Source organism: Pholcus phalangioides, unplaced genomic scaffold (assembly GCF_987345545.1).
Source record: "Pholcus phalangioides strain wild (caught in Gottingen) unplaced genomic scaffold, Ppha-v1.0 ptg000001l_1, whole genome shotgun sequence".
Taxonomy (NCBI): Eukaryota; Metazoa; Arthropoda; class Arachnida; order Araneae; family Pholcidae; genus Pholcus; species Pholcus phalangioides.
The window spans coordinates 16,883,453-16,907,120 of NW_028301594.1; the positions used below are offsets into that span (position 1 = coordinate 16,883,453).

A 23,668-nucleotide genomic window follows, 5' to 3' on the forward strand; every position below is an offset into this window, starting at 1 on the left:
TCACCTGATTTGCGATTGTCGACATTCAGAAGAATGCGTGTTAAAGTTCTTTAACAATATTTTCAGCAATGGACATCATGAACTTGAACAACAATGCGAACATTCTTGCATAAGAATTCCCTCTACCAAAAACCGCTGTCGACAGTGCGCCTGCGCGACGTTGGTAGAAAACAGATGAAAAGAAGTTGGGCCAACCCCTATTGACAGCGCCGCACTTTCATAACTAAGTATGTGTAAATTCTCTCGGTATAAGCACTTATATTTTTGGATATTTTCAAATTGGACACACTGCCACTGTGGTGGTCGAGTGGTCATAGTGACGGACTCGCATCGCGGCGAGTTCGAGCCCCACCGTCGCCACAGTGGTGGTCGGCTGAAGTTGGTTTTCTGTAGTTCTCAACTTCGAGGCGCAAATGCGAGCCGATCTCCACGTTAAAAAGTCTCGCCACAGAGAGCAACAGGCCTACAAACAGTACAAATATTCAGTGTACAATATACTGAGTACAATATTGAGTACAATATTCAATATATATTCATTCCTACACATCACTCAGATGGCAGCACTGAAAAATCATACACAACACTAGATACGCACTCAGACTGTTAGGTACACACACTCACAATTCCGGCACAACTCACTAGGTAGTAAATTGCCTATGGCGATAGACCTGAGTTGTGCTCGGTTTGAAAAAAAGAAGCCTGGACACACTGTATATCGATGAATAGTTGCCGTTGATAGTGGTTGCAGAGCACCAACAGCATCACGGGCCGCTAGACAGTGATCTTTTGAGGCTCTCATACCCAGATGAAAGAAAATCAATAAAAATTGCTTTAATACATTTACCATTCAATAATGAAAGAATCGCTTCTGCAGCACTAATTTATGAAAACCAAGTAGTTCTTATATAAATTGCGTATAGAAAAGAAGCCAACAAAAATCCTGTTCAAATTTTTTTTTTCTATAACATAAAAGAAAGTTTCTAAGATCAATCAGAGATCCACCAATATGAGCAAAATTATTCCTAGTCTGAAAAATTCCTTGCCAACAAAACGGCCTCCTGAACGGTTGGTTTGTCAGTAACTGTTTTCACCAGATCCCCGCTGAAAACAAATAAAGATGTAAGATTTTTATACACCAGCAAACGAAGATGATCACGAGATTAGTCGCGCGTATTGAACACTATAGTTCAAAGTTTGCAAGTCCTCATATCATGGTAGGTAGAATGTTTAGCAGGCCTCTCAGACTAGGACATTCTGCGTTCCCTTCCTCCCCCTCCTCCACTAATTTTCCAGTACATTATGGTCTAAAAATTTTTGAATAACGATCGATCCCCAGACTAGAGCAACGTCAGCTTCATCCATTGTGGGGGTTCTATAAGAAAGAATGAAGAAGCAATGGTCACATAACATAGGGTGGCCATAATATAACTTTCCGATATACGAGTCCCCAGCATCTATCGCCATTACGGTTACAGCAACAAAATTTCGAAAAATTCAAATGGCAACTCATTTTTATGCATTGAAAAATGATTTGATGTAATAAAAAAAACATGAATGGCATTGAAACAGTAACTGTAGCACCATAAACGCTGACGCAGGACGCAGTCAAAGAAAGAAGATCTCATTAAAGTCTGGTTTTCCTAGGAGTAGAATTTCTGCGCCGTGTGCAGCATGAAAACGCAGACTGGTTAAAAACTTGAAATTCTGTTTTTTTTTCACCAATCAGAGTTTTCACGTTGCACATTCTGTAGAAACCTGCTTCTAGGAAAACCCGGCTTAAGGGGTTGGTCTTTGTGACTGCGTCCTGCGCCAGCGTTTACAGGCAGAACAGATACAGTTTCAACACCATTCACGGTTTTTTTACTGCGTCAAATCATTTTTCAATGCGCAAAACTGAGTGTTACCATTTGAATTTTTCGAAATTTTGTTGCTGCAACCGCAACCGCGATAGCTAGAGTTTCGTTTTTCTTCTCATTCGAGAGCGCATACTTGAAAACACCTTTATCTCAAATTTCATTCGCATTAGTTGATTTTTGCGGCTGCTGGGCCCTCGTATATTGGCAAAGTTATATTATGACCACCCTGTATGTTAAGTACATAAATCATGAACTATTCGTGTTATTTTTTTCTTTCTTCAAGCCAGCGGTGGCACTAAGATTCGTGAGGTCCCAGGAAAATTTTTTATGAGGCTCCTAAAACAACAATCGACGAAAAAAATACTCCAGTTCCTGTTACAAATTTGCTTGAACTCTACGTGTACCTGGAGTGGGAGGGGAGACACATGTTTCCCATGTATATTTCTAGGTATACGCACACCTACCAAACATTCCTAGAGGTCCGAATGTGCCCAACTTCTATGCATATCTTGGAGTATTCTTCCTACGCTATTCTCCAAAAGGTACTTTGAGTAAGAAAGGCTGGGAACTACTGATTATATCGGGGGCAGGGATATATCGTACTTATACCGGCGGTTGTAACGACTTACTACCTACGATACATATGACCACTCGTTACGATCCATTTGATTTCATCATTATCCATGTATACTGTATGAAGTGATGGAAGAAAAGATGTATCCCAACAATTGGAGTGATATTTACACATTTTTCTACTCACACACTCATTCTAATTTTTGTTTACTTTCTGTCATAAATATTTGTAGAATTAAAGAGATCAACCAAAACAAAGTCCAAATTACATTCAAATCAACTGCTTACTACCAGACACTAATAATTTAACCCAGAGTAAGTGTAGTATAGTTCACAAAAACTAAATACAGTAATTAGAGTAATCTACTCTAATTACAGTAATTTGAGTAGAATTCTGTTCTTGTGCAATTATTATTGTAAAATCAGTGATATTTACTTTTTGGCTTTCCCATCGGACACAGTCTTGAAGAATTTGCTCATGTCACTTTTCAACTGGGCATTCAAAAGCATTATATCGTCAAGCTCTCGCCTTAGGGCTAAATTTTTCAGATGAACCCTGCTGTGTCTCTCCCAGAACTTTTCTAGTAAGCCAATATACTGGCAGGTCTATATTCGAAAGAAGAAAAAAAGGGGGGGGGGGGGAGGGAGCCTGAGAAATACCGTATTCCAACATAAAAACTGGCACAAGAAAACAAATTGCAATATGCGAATTCATATGTCATACACAATATTCATATCATGAATTATATATTTTCTAATATACACACACTTTGTGTGTGCACATTTCTATAATAATTGTCAGTGTGCAGAGACATAAGCAGAGCGGGGGGGGGGGGGGAATCCCAAGATGATCAAAAAAATTAAAAATATTTTTTTTTATATTTTTGTAAAAAAAATTAAATTTGGAAAGAAAATACCTTTATATGCTATCTTCATCACTTTCTGATAATTTAAAATACTTTCTGAAGGTAAGTGTAAGTTAAAATATCTTTGGAAAAGATCCCTTGTGCCTTCCTCCCCCAATATGGTGTGCCCACCTCCAAAGGTTGATATTGTGTATGCCCCTGTCAGAGTGATCAGACATTATCAGGCTATTAAAAAAAATTGTATAAATCAAGATTTTTTTAAAACATTCAATATTATTGTTAATTCCAAGTTTAAATGATAATTCATTGAGAATATTACATAACATCACTTTAATTAGCAGTCATAATTCTCATTTTCCCTCATAGACAATATTAACTTCTAAAGACCTTACTTTAAAAGAAAAAAAATTTTTAATCTCACTTAATATAGAAATCAGATCTAAGTACTAATTTCATGTTAAAAACTAATACTGATTTTATCTTGATACAGAATCAAATAAGTGCATAGTTATACATGGAATTAACATTAAATCAATGATTTAAAATTTTTTGGTGGTCAAAAACTTTTCACTAAAAAAAAAGGGCATTGTATGAAGGAGGAGATTGTGAAATATAAAAAATGTCTTTGTTCTGCAGTTTGGATTGAAAAGTACATTCAGGTGAAAAATTATATTATTAGTATTAATTGTAATTCTAATCAAAGTATTCCAATACTCAGAGCCTCATAAAAAGAAAACAAATGAGCAAAACTACACTAAACTGGTAACATTATTCAATGATTACAGTGATGCTGTATAGTTGCTCTTTTTCCCCAAGTATGATGAATAAATGTAATTTTCCATTAATGTAAACATTCCATAAATGTAACATTTCCAAATTGTAGCATAAAAAATTCACATTTCTATGAGTACCACAAATCATTTTTTTGCAGCTCTATTTGTCCCAATGTACTTTAAAAAAAAATGTTTTTCCATAGTGGGAAATGTATATTGCACAAATTTGGTGCCGGTTCCCTTTCCAGAGGAACAGAAAGATAGGGATACTTTAACTACTTTGCACAACTGATGCAAGATGCTTGAATTTTTTGTTGAGAATTTCTTATCTTCTCTGGGAGAAATTTTTCATAATGAACTTAATGATTAAAAGGAGTTTGGAGCAAACAAATCATTTGTTAAAGGAAAAACTATATGGAGGTTTTAGTACGATGTAATGATGTCCGTATGATGTCCTGCATCATCTAATTCCACAAATGCTGTAAGCGCACCTCTAGTTCAATCGAATTCCTAGGCAGCCCAACTTTCAGTCCCAAGTGATCCCAGATGTGCTCGACTGGTGACAAATCTGGAGATCAGGCAGGCTAACGAAGGGTGTTAATGTGGTGGAGGCATTCCTGTAACACCCTTGTTGTGTGTGGTCGAGTATTGTCCTGTTGAAAAATGCCTCCTGGGAGCCCTGCCATGAGTGGCAACACATGTGGCTGAAGGATGTCACAAACGTACTGCTCGCTGGACTGTCATGGTACTGAATGAATGAACGCCAGGGTCTCTACCACCAGACTTATCCCGTTGCCGAGATCTCTTCCAGCCCAGCTTCGTGGCAGAGTCTGGAACAAAGTGAGTGCACCTAACAGTCTGAGTGTGTAGCTAGTGTTGTGTATGATATTTCAGTGCTGCCATCTATACTTCAAATTGTGAGTGAAGTGTAATGATTGAATACTTGTAACGTTGTAGGCCTGTTGCTCACTGTGGCGAGACTTTTTATCAGGGAGATCGGCTCACATTCACGCCTTGAAGTTGGGAACCACAGAAAACCAACTTCAGCCGACCACCACTGTGGCGCCGGTGAGGTTCGAACCCGGATCCTCGCGATGCTAGTCCGTCACTATGACCACTCGACCACCACAGCGGCACTGTCATGGTACTGTGAATGAATATTAGAGGTGACTGGGTGTCGTACGTGACAGCACCCTATACCATCACACTAGCTGTGCGAGCGATGTGGCGCTGTATAGTGAAGGCAGGATTGAGACGTTCGCCACGGGCCTCCACACACGTACACGGTTGTCATCACTACCAAAATTGAATCTTGATTCGTCACTGAAGATGATCTGGTTCCATTCGATTACAGTCCAATCCCGTCTAGCTCGACACCCCCTCCAAATGGAAGGGACGGTAAGTGGGTGTCATTGGTAGCACATGTAATGGGTGTCGCGATACCAAATGTTCATCAGCAAGGCGACCTGCGATGGTATGCACAGACACAGGGGCAGACACTGTAATTTGAAGCTGCTGCCTGTGTCCGAATAGCAGACAATGATGCAGCTGGCGCTGTGCGTGCTTGTCAAGTGATACAACGGTCTTCTCAAATATTGGTCTGCCGAGGGCGTCCTGAGCCTAGCCGCCATGCATGCGACCTCTCTCTCATCCACTGGTCCCAACAACTCCTCACAGTAAAGTCAGATTGGCCTAAGTGACAGGCTACTCGCCGAGCTGGCCATCCAGCTTCCATCATCCTGATGATTCTTCCCCTCTCAAACTCTGACAGCTGATCATATTGCCTTCGATGGTAGCGTAACGGCATCCCTAATAAAAAAGCATCCCTCTGAACAGATTACGTACAATTAAAATTCCTCTGCGCACCATTTTTATACGCTGAGGAGAACAAAACTCAATGCCCTCTGGTGGCATTACACATTGTGCAATCACGCTGTGCATATAATCATTTGCATATCTGCCAGACACTTATCTTCATGCCAAGTTTCTTTATGATCTGACAATTACTTCTTGGTGAGCAAATTTTTATAGCAATGAGTGTAATTATAGCAATGTAAAATCCAGCAATAATTATTTTTTTATTTAATTCATTTCGATGGAAAAACAATTTAATTTCATGAAATAGTTGCACACACACACACACACAAAAGACCTACCTCATCCAGATGTAAGCCTTCGGGAAGTTCGAATCTTGCCGTTTCAGTGATTTCTGCAATATGTTCATGTGACAAAACTGGTTCATCAATTTCTATCTCATTGAGCCCAATTTCCATTTTTCGGCAGTTTTCATACAATTTCATTATCTTCTGCCCCTGCAGCAAAGAATATAAAAATGCTAAATAGGTAGAAAAGTTGTGAAAAGTTTTGTTCATGAAAAAGAAAAATTTCAGAGTGTTTATTCACAACAAACTAAAAACAAACTCTAAACCCCATCTGTAAAAATTTTTGAAAGTCAATAAAAAGCAGTGAATAGACAGCTTAAAGGAAAAAACAATATGAAATCAATTTGAAAATATTGAAATAAGCTTTTTAAAAAATCTTCAGCAGTATACCTTCTGTATCATATTTTGCAATTCCTTCACAGCATTGCCACTGTTGACTATGAGATTCTTCAGTGATGTCCTATCATTTTTCTGAATCTTTAAAATTCTACCCTTCAGAGCTGTAGCATCGCTATAGAAACTATCATGACTCTATAAATATGAAAAAAAAATGCAATTCATTCAATATATTATTATTATCATTATGTAAATTGGTGTTATGTATATAACATATATATATAAGTTATAATGTAACCTATAATGTGCAAGTTTGGAATGCATGACTACAATGGATAATGTATTCAAATTTGGTAAATTCAGACTAGGTTAATTCAAACTTTTATGAACTCCACTTCAGTTTTCTATCTAATTCAATGTTAAAATTTCTTGTTTAATTTGAATTTTTTTTAATGTTTCGAATAATTTGAATTTAAGGGAAATAAATTATGATTTTTTTTTGTATGAGCAAATTTAGTTTGGAAAAATTCTACAAGTCAGACTTTGCTTTCTTCGACCAATTTGTTAAAAAAAACTTAGAAGACAAATAAAGTTTGAAAAATCTGTTTTTCTTTACTCTTTCTTCTATAAGTCAATGCCCATTTTAACTTTGTTCAGCTGGAGTTCATCAAGAATGTGTATCACTTAATGCCAATCATGTTCTTCATGACCTATAGATTACGGCAGACCATTCAGAATTGAATCATTTTATCGTCATTAAGAGTATCGAGAAGTGAAAATTATAATACACTATTGAAAGCAGGGTTGTAAAAAACCCTTGTTTTTTGGGTAGAATACCCGGGTTTTTTGGGCAAAATGGGGAAAATTGAATTTTCTTTTTCCCCAACCACAAAATATCTAATTTAAACATGTGTACATCTTACCCATTATGCCTAAATATATATTCTTAGTGCATGTTAAACCATGTATTTGATTAATAAAATTGGGAATAATAAAATAAGAGAATAATTGTTCAGTTACAGCCCAGGCGAGATTTTTGGGCAAAATGGAAGGAAAATTTAATTTTCTTTTTCCACAACTTCAAAATATGTAACAAACATGTATGTACAACAGGGTGGGTTGAAAAAAAATTAAGTTTCATTTTCAAATTGCTATTGTGCGGAAAAGTTGCCTCTTTTAATAAGAAGAAAAACAACAAAAAATTTTAAGATCAGTTGATATCTTCCGGTCGCGCATAGTACTTGAAGATTATGAAAATTGACAAAATTGAACATTTTTCTTAATTAAAATATTACTTAAAATTTGACGACCGACATGCAAAAGTTTGTTATGTTTATTTTATGGTTCAATAAAGTAAAATAAATTAAAACATCATTGATATTTCAATGTTTATCGGTCGCGCAATGTGTTCCAAAAACTGGAATTGACCAAATTTTTGCAAGTTTCATTGTGCAAAAGTTAGACTTTAAATGTGAACACTTGGAAAAGAAACAATAGAAGAAACTGTAAACCAGTAAATCCTAGTCACACAATTTTGGTAACTATAATGTAAATTACATACACTCTCCTACTTTGGATGGTTGATTGGATAGAGTGTAGGTGGAACTCGATGTGCAGCCACCTCTTCATGGTAAATTCTGGGTCATTTTGTTCTGACAAAGCATGCAAAGAGCTGTACAACGAAACTTGCAAAAATTTGGTCAATTCCAGTTTTGCGAACACATTGTGCGACCGATAAACATTGAAACATCAATAATGTTTTAATTTATTTTACTTTATTGAACCATAAAATAAGCATAAGAAACTTTTACACATCGATCATCAAATTTTAAGTAATATTAAAAAAACTTAAGAAAAATGTTCAATTTTGTCAATTTTCATAAACTTCAAGTACGATGCATGACCGGAAAATGTCAATTGATTTTAAATTTTTTTACGTCATTTTTCTTTCTATTAAAAGAAGCTACTTTTCCGCACTATAGCGATTTGCAAATAAAATATTTTTTTACAATCCACCCTAATGCACATCCTTTATGTGTAAGCCTACATCTTATATCATGTCTAAATATACATTTTTGGTGAATGTTAAACTATGTATTTGATCAATAAAATTAACCATGATTATAAGTAAGGGAATAATTGTTCACACACAAACACACCCACTTCTGTGTAATTATATCTGAACCTTGAGTCGTATGCAGAACTGCAGCAAGAAAATTGTTTGTGGTAAAATAAATGAATTTGGAGATAATGAAAATTCTGAAAAATCAGAATGGTGCCTGAATTTTTTTTTTCTCCAAATTTTTAAGACCCCGCAGAAAATGTAACCAAAAGTGTCCCGATAAGTCAAAAATAAAACCTTTCAGCTATGTAACCCGAACCACCGTTTTTTTTTATAATCGAACCCAAACTTTCAGGAGCTAAAAAATCTCTCATGCTTCTCTTTTTCTTAAATTCCTCACTGTTAAAGAATATCCCTACTTTATTAAATTTGCAAAAACATGTAAATATTTTTTGAAGGAAAATTCAGTTTACATACATTGGTTTACTTCTTCACAGATGCTTCAATTTATTTATACAAGGATGTGTGTGTGTGTGTGTGTGTGTGTGTGTGTGTGTGTGTGTGTGTGTGTGTGTGTGTGTGTGTGTGTGTGTGTGTGTGTGTGTGTGTGTGTGTGTGTGTGCGTGTGCGTGTGAAAAATTATTGTGTATTATAAATAAATTTCTGTAGGTATGCTTATCACATATATCGGGTATATTTTTTAAACTAAGGTCCATGGTTACAATTTTCTATTTGCGATTTCTTGTAAAATATTTTAATAAGTGGATCTCATACCTAAATGCTTACATAAAAAGGTAGAAGAATTATAAAAAAGGGTGTTTGTGATTCCAAGAAATTATTTATCATCACATTTTTGTTCCTAAAAGATCATTAAAAAATATTTCAAAATATACATATTCTAAACACTGCACTATGCAGCAATTTTTGGAATACATAAACTAAGCTCAAACTAAAATTTTAACCTGAAAGTAACACATTTTCTTCGAAAACAAATAATATTCCCTAAAAAAACCCATTTTCCCCAAAAAACCGGGTTTTTTAGGCTGAAAACCCCCAGCCCGGGGGGGAAAATGGGTATCTACCCGGGGAGCAAATTTGACAACCCTGATTGAAAGTATATTTTTTAGTAGCATTAGGCCGGGATAACACTATAAAAGTTTGACAAAAGACCTTTTACAAAACTTAAAAACAACCAATAAACCTTTTGATTATATTTGCTCGAATATAACTGATATGCTTATTGGTTGAATTTTTTCAAAAGCCCTTTTATAATACTTTTATTGTGTAATCTTGGCTTTAGAATGACAATCAAAATTTGGAAAACCCGGTTCGTAATGGATAATAATGAATTGTTTCCGTAAATCAGGCTTTGAGTATGGTCAAGAAATTCTGCAGTGATGCTGATTTCAGAACAGCGGAATAGTGTAGCAGCTGAAATCAATTATTATAATTATCAATTATCAAAATTTGAGAAACAGTTTTGTATAACTGATGATAAAATTTTCATAATTGATAACTATTATCCAGTGTGAATGGCAATGATTAAGTTGCGATTTGTAGTCGTTTTACAGATCCAAGATAGATTAATTGGATAATTTGAACTTTTTTAAAGTGACTTTGGACTTTGAATTAACCAAGTTTGACTGTATATTGAAATCATACATGAATTTGTGTGTCATTAATTTATACAAAAATACATGAATCTTATTTATCCTTATTTATAAGCTGCAAAAATATGTGTTTCTTAACATTGTGCTGATCTTACCCCAATCTTACCCCATTGTGCTGATCATGTACCCAAACAAACAATGGCTCAATATTTTGATTCACAAATAACTTTTTTACATGTATTTGTTAATAACTAATGCTTTAAAATATAAGTCAAATCAATGATGTACTATGTATGTTAGCCGCATTGGTTAAAATTGGATTTATTGCATAAATGACCACAGAGGAATAAAATAAATATATAATAAACATCACTTACTTCCAAAATTTTCTGAATCCTTTCTTTATGGTCATTTTTCTTTTCTTCAATCTGAGCTTTCAATTGAGGAATGGAGTGCTGCAAAGTGAAAGGGCCAAATTGACATTAAAAATTGAGAGTATAAAAAATTCACAAAATTATCTCTTTTTAATTTTGACATACAGGGTGTTCATAAACTGTTTAGAAAAAAATTGAAACAGTGATAGTACCCATCAAGTCAAAAAATATTTACGATGGAACCTATGGTTGCTTTCGCTAAGAAAGACACAAGAAAACCAACAATTGATTATGATATAAAAATTAATAAGTATCAGTACTCGTAATTGAATCAATGCTTTATAAATAATGGTGCCCTTGTATTTTTTCAAGGATGATACCATCAATAAAGATGACCAATGTATATTTTGTTCTTGTCTAAGAGTGAAACGGTAATGCTATATACAGAGCATCCACTCTTATCATTATCCAATGGCTATTTTCTGAAATGTGGGTCTTGGAGACAACTTTCAATAAGAAAAAATGTTTCAAATTATGCTGCTTATCATCTTAAATGCCGTTTAAATGAAAAAATTATTTATAAAAAATCACAAAATTTAAATTTTTATATACCCCCCCCCCCTCCCAGTCCACCAACTTCCAATTAGAAAGTTGTTGCCCTGTCTCTCTTGCTCTCTTGAGTTGAGACCAACAAAAAAGAATTACATATTTCAAAGTGAAATATTCGCTGAAATATATGAATTCAAAATCAGGAAAAAAAAAAGGAGAAAGAACAGCATAAACTAACGGACAACACTTCTTTCCATGATTTACGTGTTCTTCCTTAACTTTCCTGTGATTTTTAAATTCAAATACAGTCAAACCTCTCTTTCTAAAAAACTCCATTTCTCGAAAAAAAAGAAAAAAAAAATCCTTGCATTTACTGTACTAAATCAATGCAGTTTTACCTCTCTGTCTCGAAGTAATTTTTGGAAAACTCTCTATCTTGAAGGCCAAGCACAATGATATTAAAAAGATAACATGGAATTCCTTTCCTTTCGCGAAAATATGTCTTTTCTCCAGAGGTGAAAGAAACTGTTAAGAAAGGATTATCCGTATTACAACCCATTGTGTTGATGAATATTGTCAATTACAGGCTGATACTGTGATTGACGGGGTTGGGGGGTGAATGCCATGTGGATGGTTTGTTCAACATGGCAAAAAGTCAGCCAACAGACAGTTCAAAAATTGCTTTAAGAAAGCTGTGGGTTTGGAACCAGTCATCCAAGTGGCCAACGGCCATACCATGCTATAAAAAAAAAAAAAACGCCGGTTCTCGTCCGATCACAGAAGTCATCTAAGTGATGAGGGATCAGATCTGGTAGTTCACTCGAATTTCAAAACATTGGGTCATTACTAAAACACACTTAAAAGCCAGAAATTTCATTTATTTTCCGATTTTGTGGCCTTGGCTGAAACTGATTATTGGTGAATGTATAGGTGCAAAAAATATGCATCAATCTAAGCTTATGGTTTATTTTGAATAAGGTATGGAAATAAAATTGAATTGAACAAAAAAAATTTGAATGTGTTTTAGTGTACTTGCATACAGCATGAATGTTGATTGTGTAATTTAACCAATAGTTCATTGGTATACAGTATAGTATTTTTAGTTTATATCAATCGAATTTTTTGCCATTTTTGGCGTGTTTCTGCTTTCATACCAGAAAACACTCTATTTCTTGAAAACTGTCTATCTCGAAATTTTTTTCCATCCCATCAGTTTTGAGATAGACAGGTTTGATTGTATCTCTGCGAATATTGTATTTGGAAAATGGGGGGGGGGGGGAGGTCTCAACTCAAGAGAACAAGGGCAACAACTTTCTGATTGGAAGTTGGAGGACGGGGAAATCTATAAAAAAAAGTTAAATTTTATAACTTTTTTGTTAATATTTTTTCATTTGAATGGCATTTAAGATGATGAGCAACATCATTTGAAACTTTTTTAATTGAAAGTTGTCTCTAAAACCAATGGTTCAGGAAATAGCCATTGGACAATGGCAAGAATGGACACCCTGTATATGATTGCTCATTTTGGAAGAGTGAGCAAGAAAACGTTATTCCAGTTATAAGAAAAGAAACCTGAATTTCCTAAACTTATTGAAAAATAATGATGTAAGATTTATTGTATATAAAAATTATGTAAACATCTTTAGAGAGGTACCTAGAACATCGAAGGAAAAATTGTTACGAATATTTGTAATACTATGGTGGTTTATATTTTTGTGAATGAGCAATCAATTATTGCATATTTTTATTTTTAGTATTAATAATTTTCATAATAATAACCTTTGTTAAATTTTCTACTTTTTTCTTTTGTATATGATTTTGTATTTTCTGACAATTTTATGTGCATGTTTTTTTTACATATTTTGTTTACATTTTTTTTCTTCTTTTATACTCTTGATTATACACCTGAACATGTTTTTTTTTAATATATATTGAATCTCTTATATACTCCTCAAATATATTCAACCAGACTCCAATATATGGCCTATTAGGATGTGTCAAGTAAAACTTGAGTATTTTAAAATTTCATTATTCATCATACAAAACACTTCTTTATTCAAAATTCACAACTTTTTGGCTTTTGAGCAGCTAATAATAAAGAAAAGTGATGCTGTCACCTGGAGTTCATCTGTGGCGTTTCTGTATTGCTGGAAATCATCCATGGCCTTCTCATATTCACCCTTCATCGTAGCAAATATCTTTTCCATTGCCTCTGCATCTTCTAAATACTTGACCAGTGCAAGTTGGAAGTTCCTCCAAATTTTCGAAATTTGAAGGTCAAATGTTTCGGTGACACCTTCCTTCTCCTTAGCAATCTGAAAAGATTTTTTTTTTTTAAGCATACTGACTGGCCATGTGGTTTCTTTTTAATAACAATTTAAGATGGAATAAAATATAATAAAAAAAGAGCAAAGGAATGAAATTTTGAAAACTTTTAAATCAATGAATAAATCTGAATAATATGGATTTTTAGTTGCAGACAAAAAATTTATATGATCTTGATGAAACAGCACATAAAAAAAATGAAAAAAACAACAACAATAATATAAGACAGTTTTTAACATAAAATATAATGTGTATGACCTTGAATTGTTTGTGGCAATAATTATGCCTATCTATTAAAGTCTGACTTGTTAATGTGTATACAGCAATGTGCTTATGAGAGAAAAAAAATGGTTTTTTTTAGTTATATGCAACTTACAAATATTAAAAAATATTTATTAACCCTTTATGCAACACAGCGGAAATCGATAAACTCCCTTAAAAATAATATATCGTTTTTAATAAAGTAGGATTTTTCGTTCTCAGTGGGTGCAAACCAAGGGATATAGGGAAATGTATTCCATTGAGAAATCAACTTTACAAAGTATCTGGGCTTTTGGTACTAAAATAAGAGGATTTTAGAGAGGTAAGATATCTTGTCACTGCCATTTAAAGGGTTAATATACAATGGAACATAAAAGCACAAATTGTGTAAAATGAGGAAAATAAGAAGATAGATACTGAATAATAAAAAACAGTAGTAGCATGTTCTTTTTTAATTGATAATTGATTTAATTCATGACCAATCTGCCTTGCTTGTGTGTTGGCAACTAATAATATATTAATGGCAACTATTAATATTTTTGTGGTTAATTTTTTGATTTGAAAGTAAAGATTTTGCAAAAATTTGCAGCTTTATAATACTGTATTAAGCTTGATTTTATTATATATATATATATATATATATACAGGGTGATTATAAAAAAACTATCCCGACATATGGGTTCCTAACTATCATACCATTCACAGAAACTGAATGAAATTTTGGCATAAGGTATTTTGATGTATGCGCTCAAGAATGCTATGGAAAACAACAGTGTCATTCTAACAGTTAGGGTTACAGTGAGATCCCATTGTGAAAAACCCTAAATAGCGTTCGAACGGCAACTGTAGCATGAAAATCACCGGCGGTAGATACGCTAAAAGTGAGCACAACCAATAAGGACAGAGAAGCAGCATAAAATAAAGCATTTTATTGTGTTTCACAAATTTTCCACATGATCTTGTGGAGGACTAATCAGGCTGGGATCTCAGCCAAAGAAACGGTGTGATGAATGAAACGAACATTAATGCTCTGGTGCACGGCAAAGTCCTTTTTACTTTTTCCTTGCCTAGCTCCGGGGATTTTCGTGCTACAGGTGCCATTCCAACGCTATTTAGTGTTTTTCAGTGTGGAGATCGCATTCCAATACAAAAAACTTGGTGTTGCTATTTGATATTTTCGAAATTTTCTCACTGTAACCGTAACTGTTAGAGTGACACTGTTGTTTTCCATATCATTCTTGAGCGCATACCTCAAAATACCTTATGCCAAAATTTCATTCAGTTTCTGTGAATGGTGTGATAGTTAGGGGCCCATATGTCGGGATGGTTTTTTTATAATCACCCCATGTGATATATATATATATATATATATATATATATTTGTTGCAATCATTTTTTTTTTCTTAAGAAATACCTTGTTAGCATATTCAGGCACTGTGCTCTTGAGTAACCATCACTCGAACTAATGAGATTATATTTATTAAACAGTGTAAACAACAAACAATGTTAAAAGGATTTAAGCTGCACACAACAGTGCTGTTATTTACAGTGAAAACTAACTGCCCATGATTATCATTTGCATTCCGGAATTTTAATTAAAAGAAAAACACAATCACCCTACTTGCTTATGTCTATATCTAACTCATTTGTACATCACAAAGTCTGATTAACTTCGGTTTGTGTGCCACAACAGCACAATAATTGTGATTACTTGGTAAAACAAAATTTTCACATGAGTAAGCTGAATAATTGAATTCCAGTGAAATACAATAAAAGTTATTTCTAGAACATTAAAAAAAAATCCCAACCTTCTCTGTTATCTCTGTTTGCATACATATTATCTGTATCTTCGATTTTTCAGTGAAATCATTGAATATCATCTTCTCTATGAACTGAAGTTCTTTAAACCACTGCATCGCTTCCTTGAAATTATTTTCAATCTCTGACTTGGTCTCACAATACAGTTTCCACAGCTTTGCAAGTTCATTCTCATAATCTTGTCTCAGGTTGTCAGATCTTTCTTTCTCATGAGCTGAATTTAGGAAGAGCATTAAAACACAACTTTAGGTAGTTACGAATAACTTTTAAGCTACTTGAGATCACTGATTATCTGAGAAGCCAGGTAAAAAATATATAGTGCCACTTTACCAATTTATTGCCAGGTACTGGTATAAAATCCAGCATTTAAGCTAGATAAAAAATTCCTTCAGCAAAAAAGCGAAAATGAAGGGAAAAGCTTTAGCAAAATGCAATAATGCTAATGATTTATGGTTGAATGTCTACTTGTTTCGTACCACCAGTAAGAAATTTTGCAAAAATGATGACTACTTCTTTCATATTCTAAGATTTTCTTTTGCAGTTTGCAAAAAATTTGAACATAGCTTCAACCCAGGTAGGGTCTAGATCAGAGGTCTTCAACTTTTTTTTAGTCAGAATCACTGTCTTTACCCATCACCAAAAGAAGAAAAGTTTGACATACGAATGCATGAAATCAGGATGATTGCAATTCTTGAATGCAATTTGTATAAGGTGTTTAATTAGAGCATTGATCAAGTGCTTGCGAGCATCAAATTGAACACGAGCATCAAGCACCATGGTGCTCACGAGCAACGTGTTGAAGATGCCTGGTCTAGATCATAGTTTTCCCTTTTTATTCCATCACCCCCCTTCTTCAGAGAAAATTTTTCTCTCATAACCATATATTATACACTTAGCTTCAATCACCCCTTGGACCATTCCATTACCCACCAGGAGGCAATATTGCCAACTTTGGGAAACACCGGTCTAGATAATCTGAGGTAAACAGAATCAAATCTGAAAAAACAATAGGAAAACAACTTTGGGGGACACTACCCTATATTTATTTCACGTTAAATATACAGTAGGCCCCATATTGTGCATAATAAAAAAAATTAAGAAAATACAAAGTCCTTCCCAGGGCCATCAGGCTGGTTGGAACTTATTCCCATTTGATGAAATTGTTTTAACTGTTTTCTTTGAACCTATGCATTCATAGCTATTCTTACCCTTTTAGTTTTTTATTCACTGAATTAGGGCTACTAAGACCCATGTAATCTTTGAAACTAGGGCTGAAGGGTCTCAGCCCGGGAACCTGATATCAAAAATACGATTTTCTTTTTACACTATAAACTTACTAAAAAGGGGCCAGTGAAAAATTCTAGCCTGGGGGCCTAACAAAGATCCCTCCCCTTCTTCAGTCCCTGGCAAACATCCTCTTCAAATCAAAATTAGACATTCAACGATAAAAATGAAACAAAACACGCTCTTGGCTCAGTTTTTGTCTCTTCACCAGATTAAAAATTCAACTATAGACTACAAGAATTCTAGTTTTGGCAACTTTATGCAGAAAATAGCTGAAACACATTTAACCACAACCTGGGCAATACAAAAACGAAACATTCAGAAAAGTAAGAAATGGTAAATTTAGTCACAATGATGACAAATAGTATAAGAGGTCAAACATTTCCTAAAATACAGCTATAACTGACATGTGTTTCCCTCAATGTTAAAAAAAATAATATTGCCTTACTCAGTCAGCTTCCTTACTATCAATTGTTAACATTTATATATATATATATATATATATATATATATATACGCACACACACATGTATAAATTTTCAGATAATTTACCTAAAAGTTTTCCGAGAGACCTCATGTGTTTGCCTGTGGCCCACATATTCTGAACTTCCACCTGCTCTACTTCTTTCTTCAGGGCATCGATAACTGCATCTTTGTAGGAGACAGTTTGGATAAAGGCATCTTCCATCTGCAGCAGCTCATCTTTCAATTTTTTAGTTTTGGCTTCTCGAAAAATTTCACGCCACTGCTGATCAATTTTATCCTCATTCGTGGATGTCCTTTTTTGTTCACACTCTGCTTTGATCTGTGATATAAACGGGCAAATAGAAATTTATCGACTGGTTAATACTTTTAACAGAATCAAGTATCCTGATGGCAAAAATTTATAAATAGACAGATAGATAACAACCATATATCACCACAAAGTTCTGCAAAGAAAAAACTAAACTAAAGTGTTCCATGCTGTAGCATAGATTGATAAGAAAACATCATTACCACTGTCAATCAAATAATGACGATGTGAATGTGGATCATGAATGAATATGCAGCTAGACGAATTTAATTCATAATCACACTCTACACCATATGTGATTTCTGGTGATTTGCCTCAGCTACACTGCATTTCGACTGCATAATGTGGGTTCAGTTCCAAGGTCTTGTCAGCCACTTGAGCCAACTTGTTAAGCTTGCCATCAAAAATTGATAGATTTGCTTGGTCTCTTTGGGTAGCCCTTGAATCTACAATGTTTTGAGGAATTCTGCATCAACATTATCATATGCCAATTGGCGGATTTTTTTCATCAACAAATGAAAGGGTTTCTTATATCCTAGGACTGCATTTGACAGCAAATCTTTCACTACTTTCTGTACCGAGTTGGAAAATTCAGCCACAAGCCTCGCCTTAAGCGTGACATATAAATTGTCAGATGGGGGAATGGGTCCTCACTATCAGTGATGTATTACAGGGGGCGGAGGAATTCACAGAGTACTATAGCCCAGGGTGGAAATTTCAGATGAGAGAGCGCGTAAGCAAATGACCATGGTGACACAAAAAAAAAAAAATCAAATCAAAATCAACAAAAAAGGGAGGGTGCTATCACTTGTTGCAGAGCCAAAGTATTTCAAATAAAAAGATTAATATATATATATATATATATATATATATAGGGTATGGATCCACCCAGGCATGGTCCAGTTGCATCAGACCCATTGACAACCTCACAATAATGAAAGGCTACCAGACATCCTCCTTTTTTTATGCCATTTCAAGCATCTTCCTATGTTTTAAAAAAGTGTGCCCAGTGGTAAGAGTGGTGCAGTAGTAAGATGTGTGTCTTCCACAATGAAGGTTACTGTCAAGGTCCACGGGTTCACATCCAGTCATAGAACGTCAGAAAAACGTTCTTCACCTACCGAGCTTGGAGACGACCACTGATAGATGGTGTTTTCGTTTCCCACCCAACTCTACTGGTAGGAAATTGCCGTATGGCAATATATGATAGGAGTTGATATGTGGTAAAGTAGTATGTTTTAGAAAATTCACCCTTTTTGTCCTTTTCAGGTTTTTTGGAATTATTTTTCTTTTACACTGAAACATACATCTCTTCATTGATGTGAGTGTTTTTTTGCACACACACACATTTGCATGCTTTGACTGATCGCCGTCAAAATTTCCAGAATACAAGAACCAAAGTTGTCTCCGAGCAAGGCAGATGCTATTCTAACCTTGCGGTGCAGCTTGCTCCTGGAGAATATAAAAAATATAACAAAATAATTAAGTCTAGGGAAGGAGCACAATGGGATCCTGCAAATTATGTGGCCACAAAAGGCACCAAAAGATAGGAAGCCAATTTTTTAGGGCGCAAACTGAAGGGTGGTTTTTATCACCCTTGATTTATTTTATACACTTGAAAAATATCCAGAACCAGTTCTGGGGGAGTGGCTTTCTTTCTTTCAAACCATGCACAACTCAGATTTATGACCATGGACAATTCACCTAACAGTCTGAGTGTGTATTTAGTGTTGTGTTCGATTTTTTTTTCAGCGCTGTCATCTACATTTCAGAAATGAAATGAATGAAGTGATTGAATATTTGTACCGTTTATTGTTTGTAGGCTTATTGCTCTCCCTGGTGAGACTTTTTAACAGGGAGTTGGGCCCGCATTCACGCCTCTAAGTTGGAAAAACCAACTCCGGCCTGACCATCACTGTGGCGATGGGAATGGGGTTCAAACCCAGAACCTCGAGGGGGGAGCATGATGATGTCAATTCGTATAAATGCATATACAGTCAAACCTCGTTAATGAGTCACTCTTGGGAAAGCAAAAATATGACTTATTAAGCGGAGTGACTCGTTAAACGGAGTAAGTCATAGCTGTGCCAATTCATGCCTGAGGACAATTGGGACTTCCAAAAAGTGAGCCGGTAAGCGGAGTGACGTGTTAACCGGTTGACGCACTAACGAGGTTTGACTGTACATTAGATCAGCCGGTTCCGCCTTCGGCAGGGGTACCCCCCCCCTCCCCCATGGCTCAAACGGGTACTGCGGAATGTGTAATATTAATAATATTATTTACAATATTAATAATTATATTATTGAAATATTATTTATTAATAAATAATATTTCAAATAAAAAACAGACATTACCTTCACGAATCCGGTCAATAAATGTCGGATTTTTTCTTTTTTTTCTTCGCTGTCATCAGCCATCATGAAATTTCAAGATAAACGAAAAACTGGAAAGGAAATAATAAAAATTCAAGAGAGAAGTTTACTATTAGCATATAAAACTTTTTATGCGAATAAATTAAATAAATGAATAAATTAAATAAACTATGGGGACTTTAAATGAAAATGGGGAAATACCCTTCGAGGAGTGAAAAAACTCTGTGAAAAATTACCAACGACCAGCTGTTTCTCTTTTTTTTTAAATTAGCGGATACATCAGCGTCGATCTGAGCTGAGTTTGTAAACAACAGAAACAAAGAACTGTTTCTATAGAAACCGATAAAAAAATCGTAATCGTTTGCAACAAGAAATAATGAATGACTATACGTCCCTTTTTTTACAGTTGAACCCCGATTTAACCACATTGCCAATTATCCCCAAAATCGACGCCAAAACAAAGTTGCCAAATATTGTTGAAATTGCGGAAAAATCACAATGGCGGGAAATGATGCATTCCTGCAAGTTGCAGTGGATTAAAATGTATTCCACGAAAAAAAAAAAACGTTCACCAAGGCAAATGTGGGAGATTAATATTCTCATAATAGTTGTAATTATCATAAAATAAGTTATGAGTTGAAGAATAATGTCAATCTTGGACTTCAATAATGAATAAAAATTCAAGTAGGCTTCGTGTAAAATATGGGAAAAACCGGGACACTTTTGCCAAAAAAACAGAAAATACAGGGACTGTCCCGAGAAATACGGGACATATGGTCACTCTAGCTATAAGGAAAGTGTTACTTGGATAGCACAAACACTATAGTTTCCCAGAAAGTTTTCCATTTCTCCCGTTTCTTTCCAAAAATGTCCCGGTGTTTCACGTATTTTCAACGAAGCCAATTTGACTTTTTATTCTTCAAATCGATGATTAAAATTATCTTCCCAACTCAAAAAATACATTACAAATATAAGAATATTTCATATATTTGTTTTTTTTTTAATTCACTGCAATTTGAGAGAGAAGCGGTGCTTCATTTTCCTCGATTGGCGAGTTTTCTGTGATTTTAGCACGACTTTGCTTAGTTTCGGTGGTTATTGGCGATGTTCCGTATTTTCCCATATTTCGAAGCCCAATTTCCCATATTTTCCTCGAGCGAATATGGTCAGCTTAGTTATAACGATTATTGGCGTTATCTTGAATCACGGTTTATACTGCGCCAGTGTACATCGGCGCGTATACACCAGTGCGCCGATCTTCAACGCACGATCCCCTGCAGCGGCTCTAATCCGCTCGTGTGTACACGAACTTCCTTTGTGTTTCTTTTTTCCTTTTTTTGTGTTCGTTGAAAAAACCGTTGAAAAAAAGGTGGCAACTTGGGACATGTAGCTATCTGATAGTGTGCTGTGCTAATTCTCGGTGCCCAGAAGGGTTTGGCCAAAAGTGTAATATGGGCAGGCTAGCGATGACTAGCCTATAAGCATGGAAGGTCAAAGGTCCACCCCATGTTGACAACACTTTGAAGATGAGATCACTCACGGTAAAAATGAAAAAAAACAATTCCAATAGGGTCCAGTGTGGAAACAAAGAATGGTTCCCAACACAGTACAAATTATTAAACAACCAGTTGCGTATGCATTGCTTGCATGATCCGGCGCTAGTGTATACGCTCCTTAATTCGTAGAAAAGGGAAATTTGCTTTGTGAAAATTTCTGGTGCTAAGCGGGGTTGGCGTGACAGCAGGGGATGCTATAACGAGGTTCAACTATCAGGTTGACCCACGATGACCATATCACCCATGTTCATATATGGATACGATATTTTAACGATTTTTTTAAAATCTCGACTATCAAACACCAGTGAAAGAAATTCAATTCAAAAAGTCTGTCTGTTTTCTTTCCTATCTCATCATCGCGAGGCTTTATTGTAACCCTGTGAACCAAAATTGTTTCTTTCCCTACATTCTTTGTACACTTCTGTGTTAATGCAATTTCCCCTACGTAACTCCCTCTTACACACATGTAAGAGTGGAAAACCCAGTGTCATGAAAAATTCCTACAGGTAGCAGTGATGGGAAAAGAAAATTCAATCGATCAAACTTTCAGTAACGGATGCAAGCCGATCTCCGCACTGAAAAGACCTCACGCACAGGGCCTCAACTATGAACACATAGGGTGAGGGTGAAAGAGAAATCAACTGTAATCTCTATTTTTCATATATAAGTTACTATACATTGTTTTTAATCTTCTATTTTTCATTTGTGAAGGAGTTAAAAATTCTTCCGCGTCCCCCCCCCCTCTTATTATACAAAGCCGACTTGAATTTTATCAATTTTTTCCAAATTAAAGCAGCAGTTAAACGGAGAATTCAACACCCCCCCCTCTAGTTACGGCCCTGCGTTAACTAGGGCCGTATTAGCAGTTAAATCCCGGTTAGACACATGGATGTCTACTAACAATAAAAAAATTTCCTGGACAGGTCAAACAGATCTCTTGGGAATAACGCGTGAGGATCACGGTGCATAAAAAAAATATATGAATGAAATGAGTGGATAAGTTGAAATTACGGATGGTAACTTCACACAACACTATGTGCGCGTAGACTGTTGAACGCGCACTTCAGATAGAGGTACCGGTGATAAATTTCCCATAAAAGACCTGTCAACACCTATAGCAGAAAGCCTCCGCGGAAGCTTTGACGTCGCCCGTTTCACCTGTAGCCGTTGGATATAGCAGTCCGACCGTATGCGAAATCTTTACCTTTTTTTGCAGTATATCCAATCACTACAGGTGAATTGGACGACTTCAGTGATCTCACGAGCTTCGCCCGGAGAGTTTCTGTTACATGTGTGTTGACTGTGCTCCCAGTTTTAAAAGAAAGAGTACCGTTAGATGGCGTGTTTAGTAGCATCAACTGCAACCGGAACCGAAAGTTTGCAATAGAATTTTGACGACCAATAATGTATTTCCGTTCACAGCCATTAAATTTCTCCACCCTGTTTTTTTCCCAGGGAGCGTTGCTGATTTTGCCATGGGTGTGTTTGCATCCCTTTTCTTTATTTCTGAATGGAGAAGAGGTAACCTAACCTAACCTCTCCTCTCTCTCCCCCCCCCCCCCCCCGGTACACAACATTAGCTTTTGGTGAACAATGGTATTCTCAAAACGGAATTTGCGGTTTTCCTCTTCCAGAGGTCTTTTTCATATTATCATGAAGCATGCTGTAGCACCCGATATGACCCATATTCTGTCCCATTAAGGGATATAAGGGCAGTGCACGATTTTCTCAAAAAGGGAGTTATATGGCCTCCCTTCCTCAGAAAAGGCTGAAAAAATGAGAAAAAATGAATATTTCTCTGTGATTAAAATATTGAAAGAAAATATCGTTTACATAGTATTTCAACTAATTTCTGTTAATTTAAGTGCTTTCTGAGAGGTGGCAATTCCAAGTTTCTCGGGAAGAAAATTTTGTGCCCACAGCATTTTTTTTGTCCCCTCCAAGGGTCGATCCTGCATATGCCCCTGTAGACGGGGGGGGGGGGGGGGCAAGTTTAAAATTTTTTCCCGCAAAGTAATACTATAATCTCAGCTTGGGTGGGGGTTGGTGGGAAGATAGATTTCTTTGCATACACCAATGGATAAGACAGCCGCAAAT

The 23,668-nt window shown here is 35.5% G+C and overlaps 1 protein-coding gene across 4 annotated transcripts; it reads right to left on the reverse strand.

Moving 5' to 3' along the window:
• Nucleotides 1-818: 818 nt before the first annotated feature.
• Nucleotides 819-20,378, reverse strand: LOC149089981 (dynein regulatory complex subunit 2-like). Of its 4 annotated transcripts, none has more exons than XM_089231752.1 (10): nt 20,252-20,378; nt 19,998-20,086; nt 17,402-17,654; nt 15,556-15,779; nt 13,279-13,476; nt 10,616-10,693; nt 6,621-6,761; nt 6,225-6,380; nt 2,866-3,035; nt 819-1,101 (listed from the first exon to the last, which is right to left on the reverse strand). In XM_089231752.1, the coding sequence occupies exons 2-10, from the start codon at nt 20,061-20,063 to the stop codon at nt 1,023-1,025; spliced, it is 1,365 nt and encodes a 454-aa protein (XP_089087878.1). In that variant the 5' UTR covers nt 20,064-20,086; nt 20,252-20,378; the 3' UTR covers nt 819-1,022. The 4 variants fall into 4 exon arrangements, with proteins under 4 accessions (XP_089087878.1, XP_089087868.1, XP_089087887.1 ...); XM_089231742.1 differs by having other exon boundaries at nt 1,006-1,101; nt 20,217-20,315; XM_089231761.1 differs by lacking the exons at nt 819-1,101; nt 2,866-3,035 and adding an exon at nt 3,366-3,493 and having other exon boundaries at nt 20,217-20,315.
• Between the last annotated feature and the right edge of the window lie 3,290 nt (nt 20,379-23,668).

Bases quoted from the DNA above. Each gene is read 5' to 3' on its own strand.
- LOC149089981 (XM_089231752.1), bottom strand. From the start codon at position 20,063: ATGATGGCTGATGACAGCGAAGAAAAAAAAGAAAAAATCCGACATTTA. The intron at 17,655-19,997 runs GTAATGTCTGTT...TTTATATCACAG, and splicing joins TATTGACCGGATTCGTGAAG to ATCAAAGCAGAGTGTGAACA. The intron at 10,694-13,278 runs GTGACAGCATCA...TTCACTTTGCAG, and splicing joins ACGCCACAGATGAACTCCAG to CACTCCATTCCTCAATTGAA.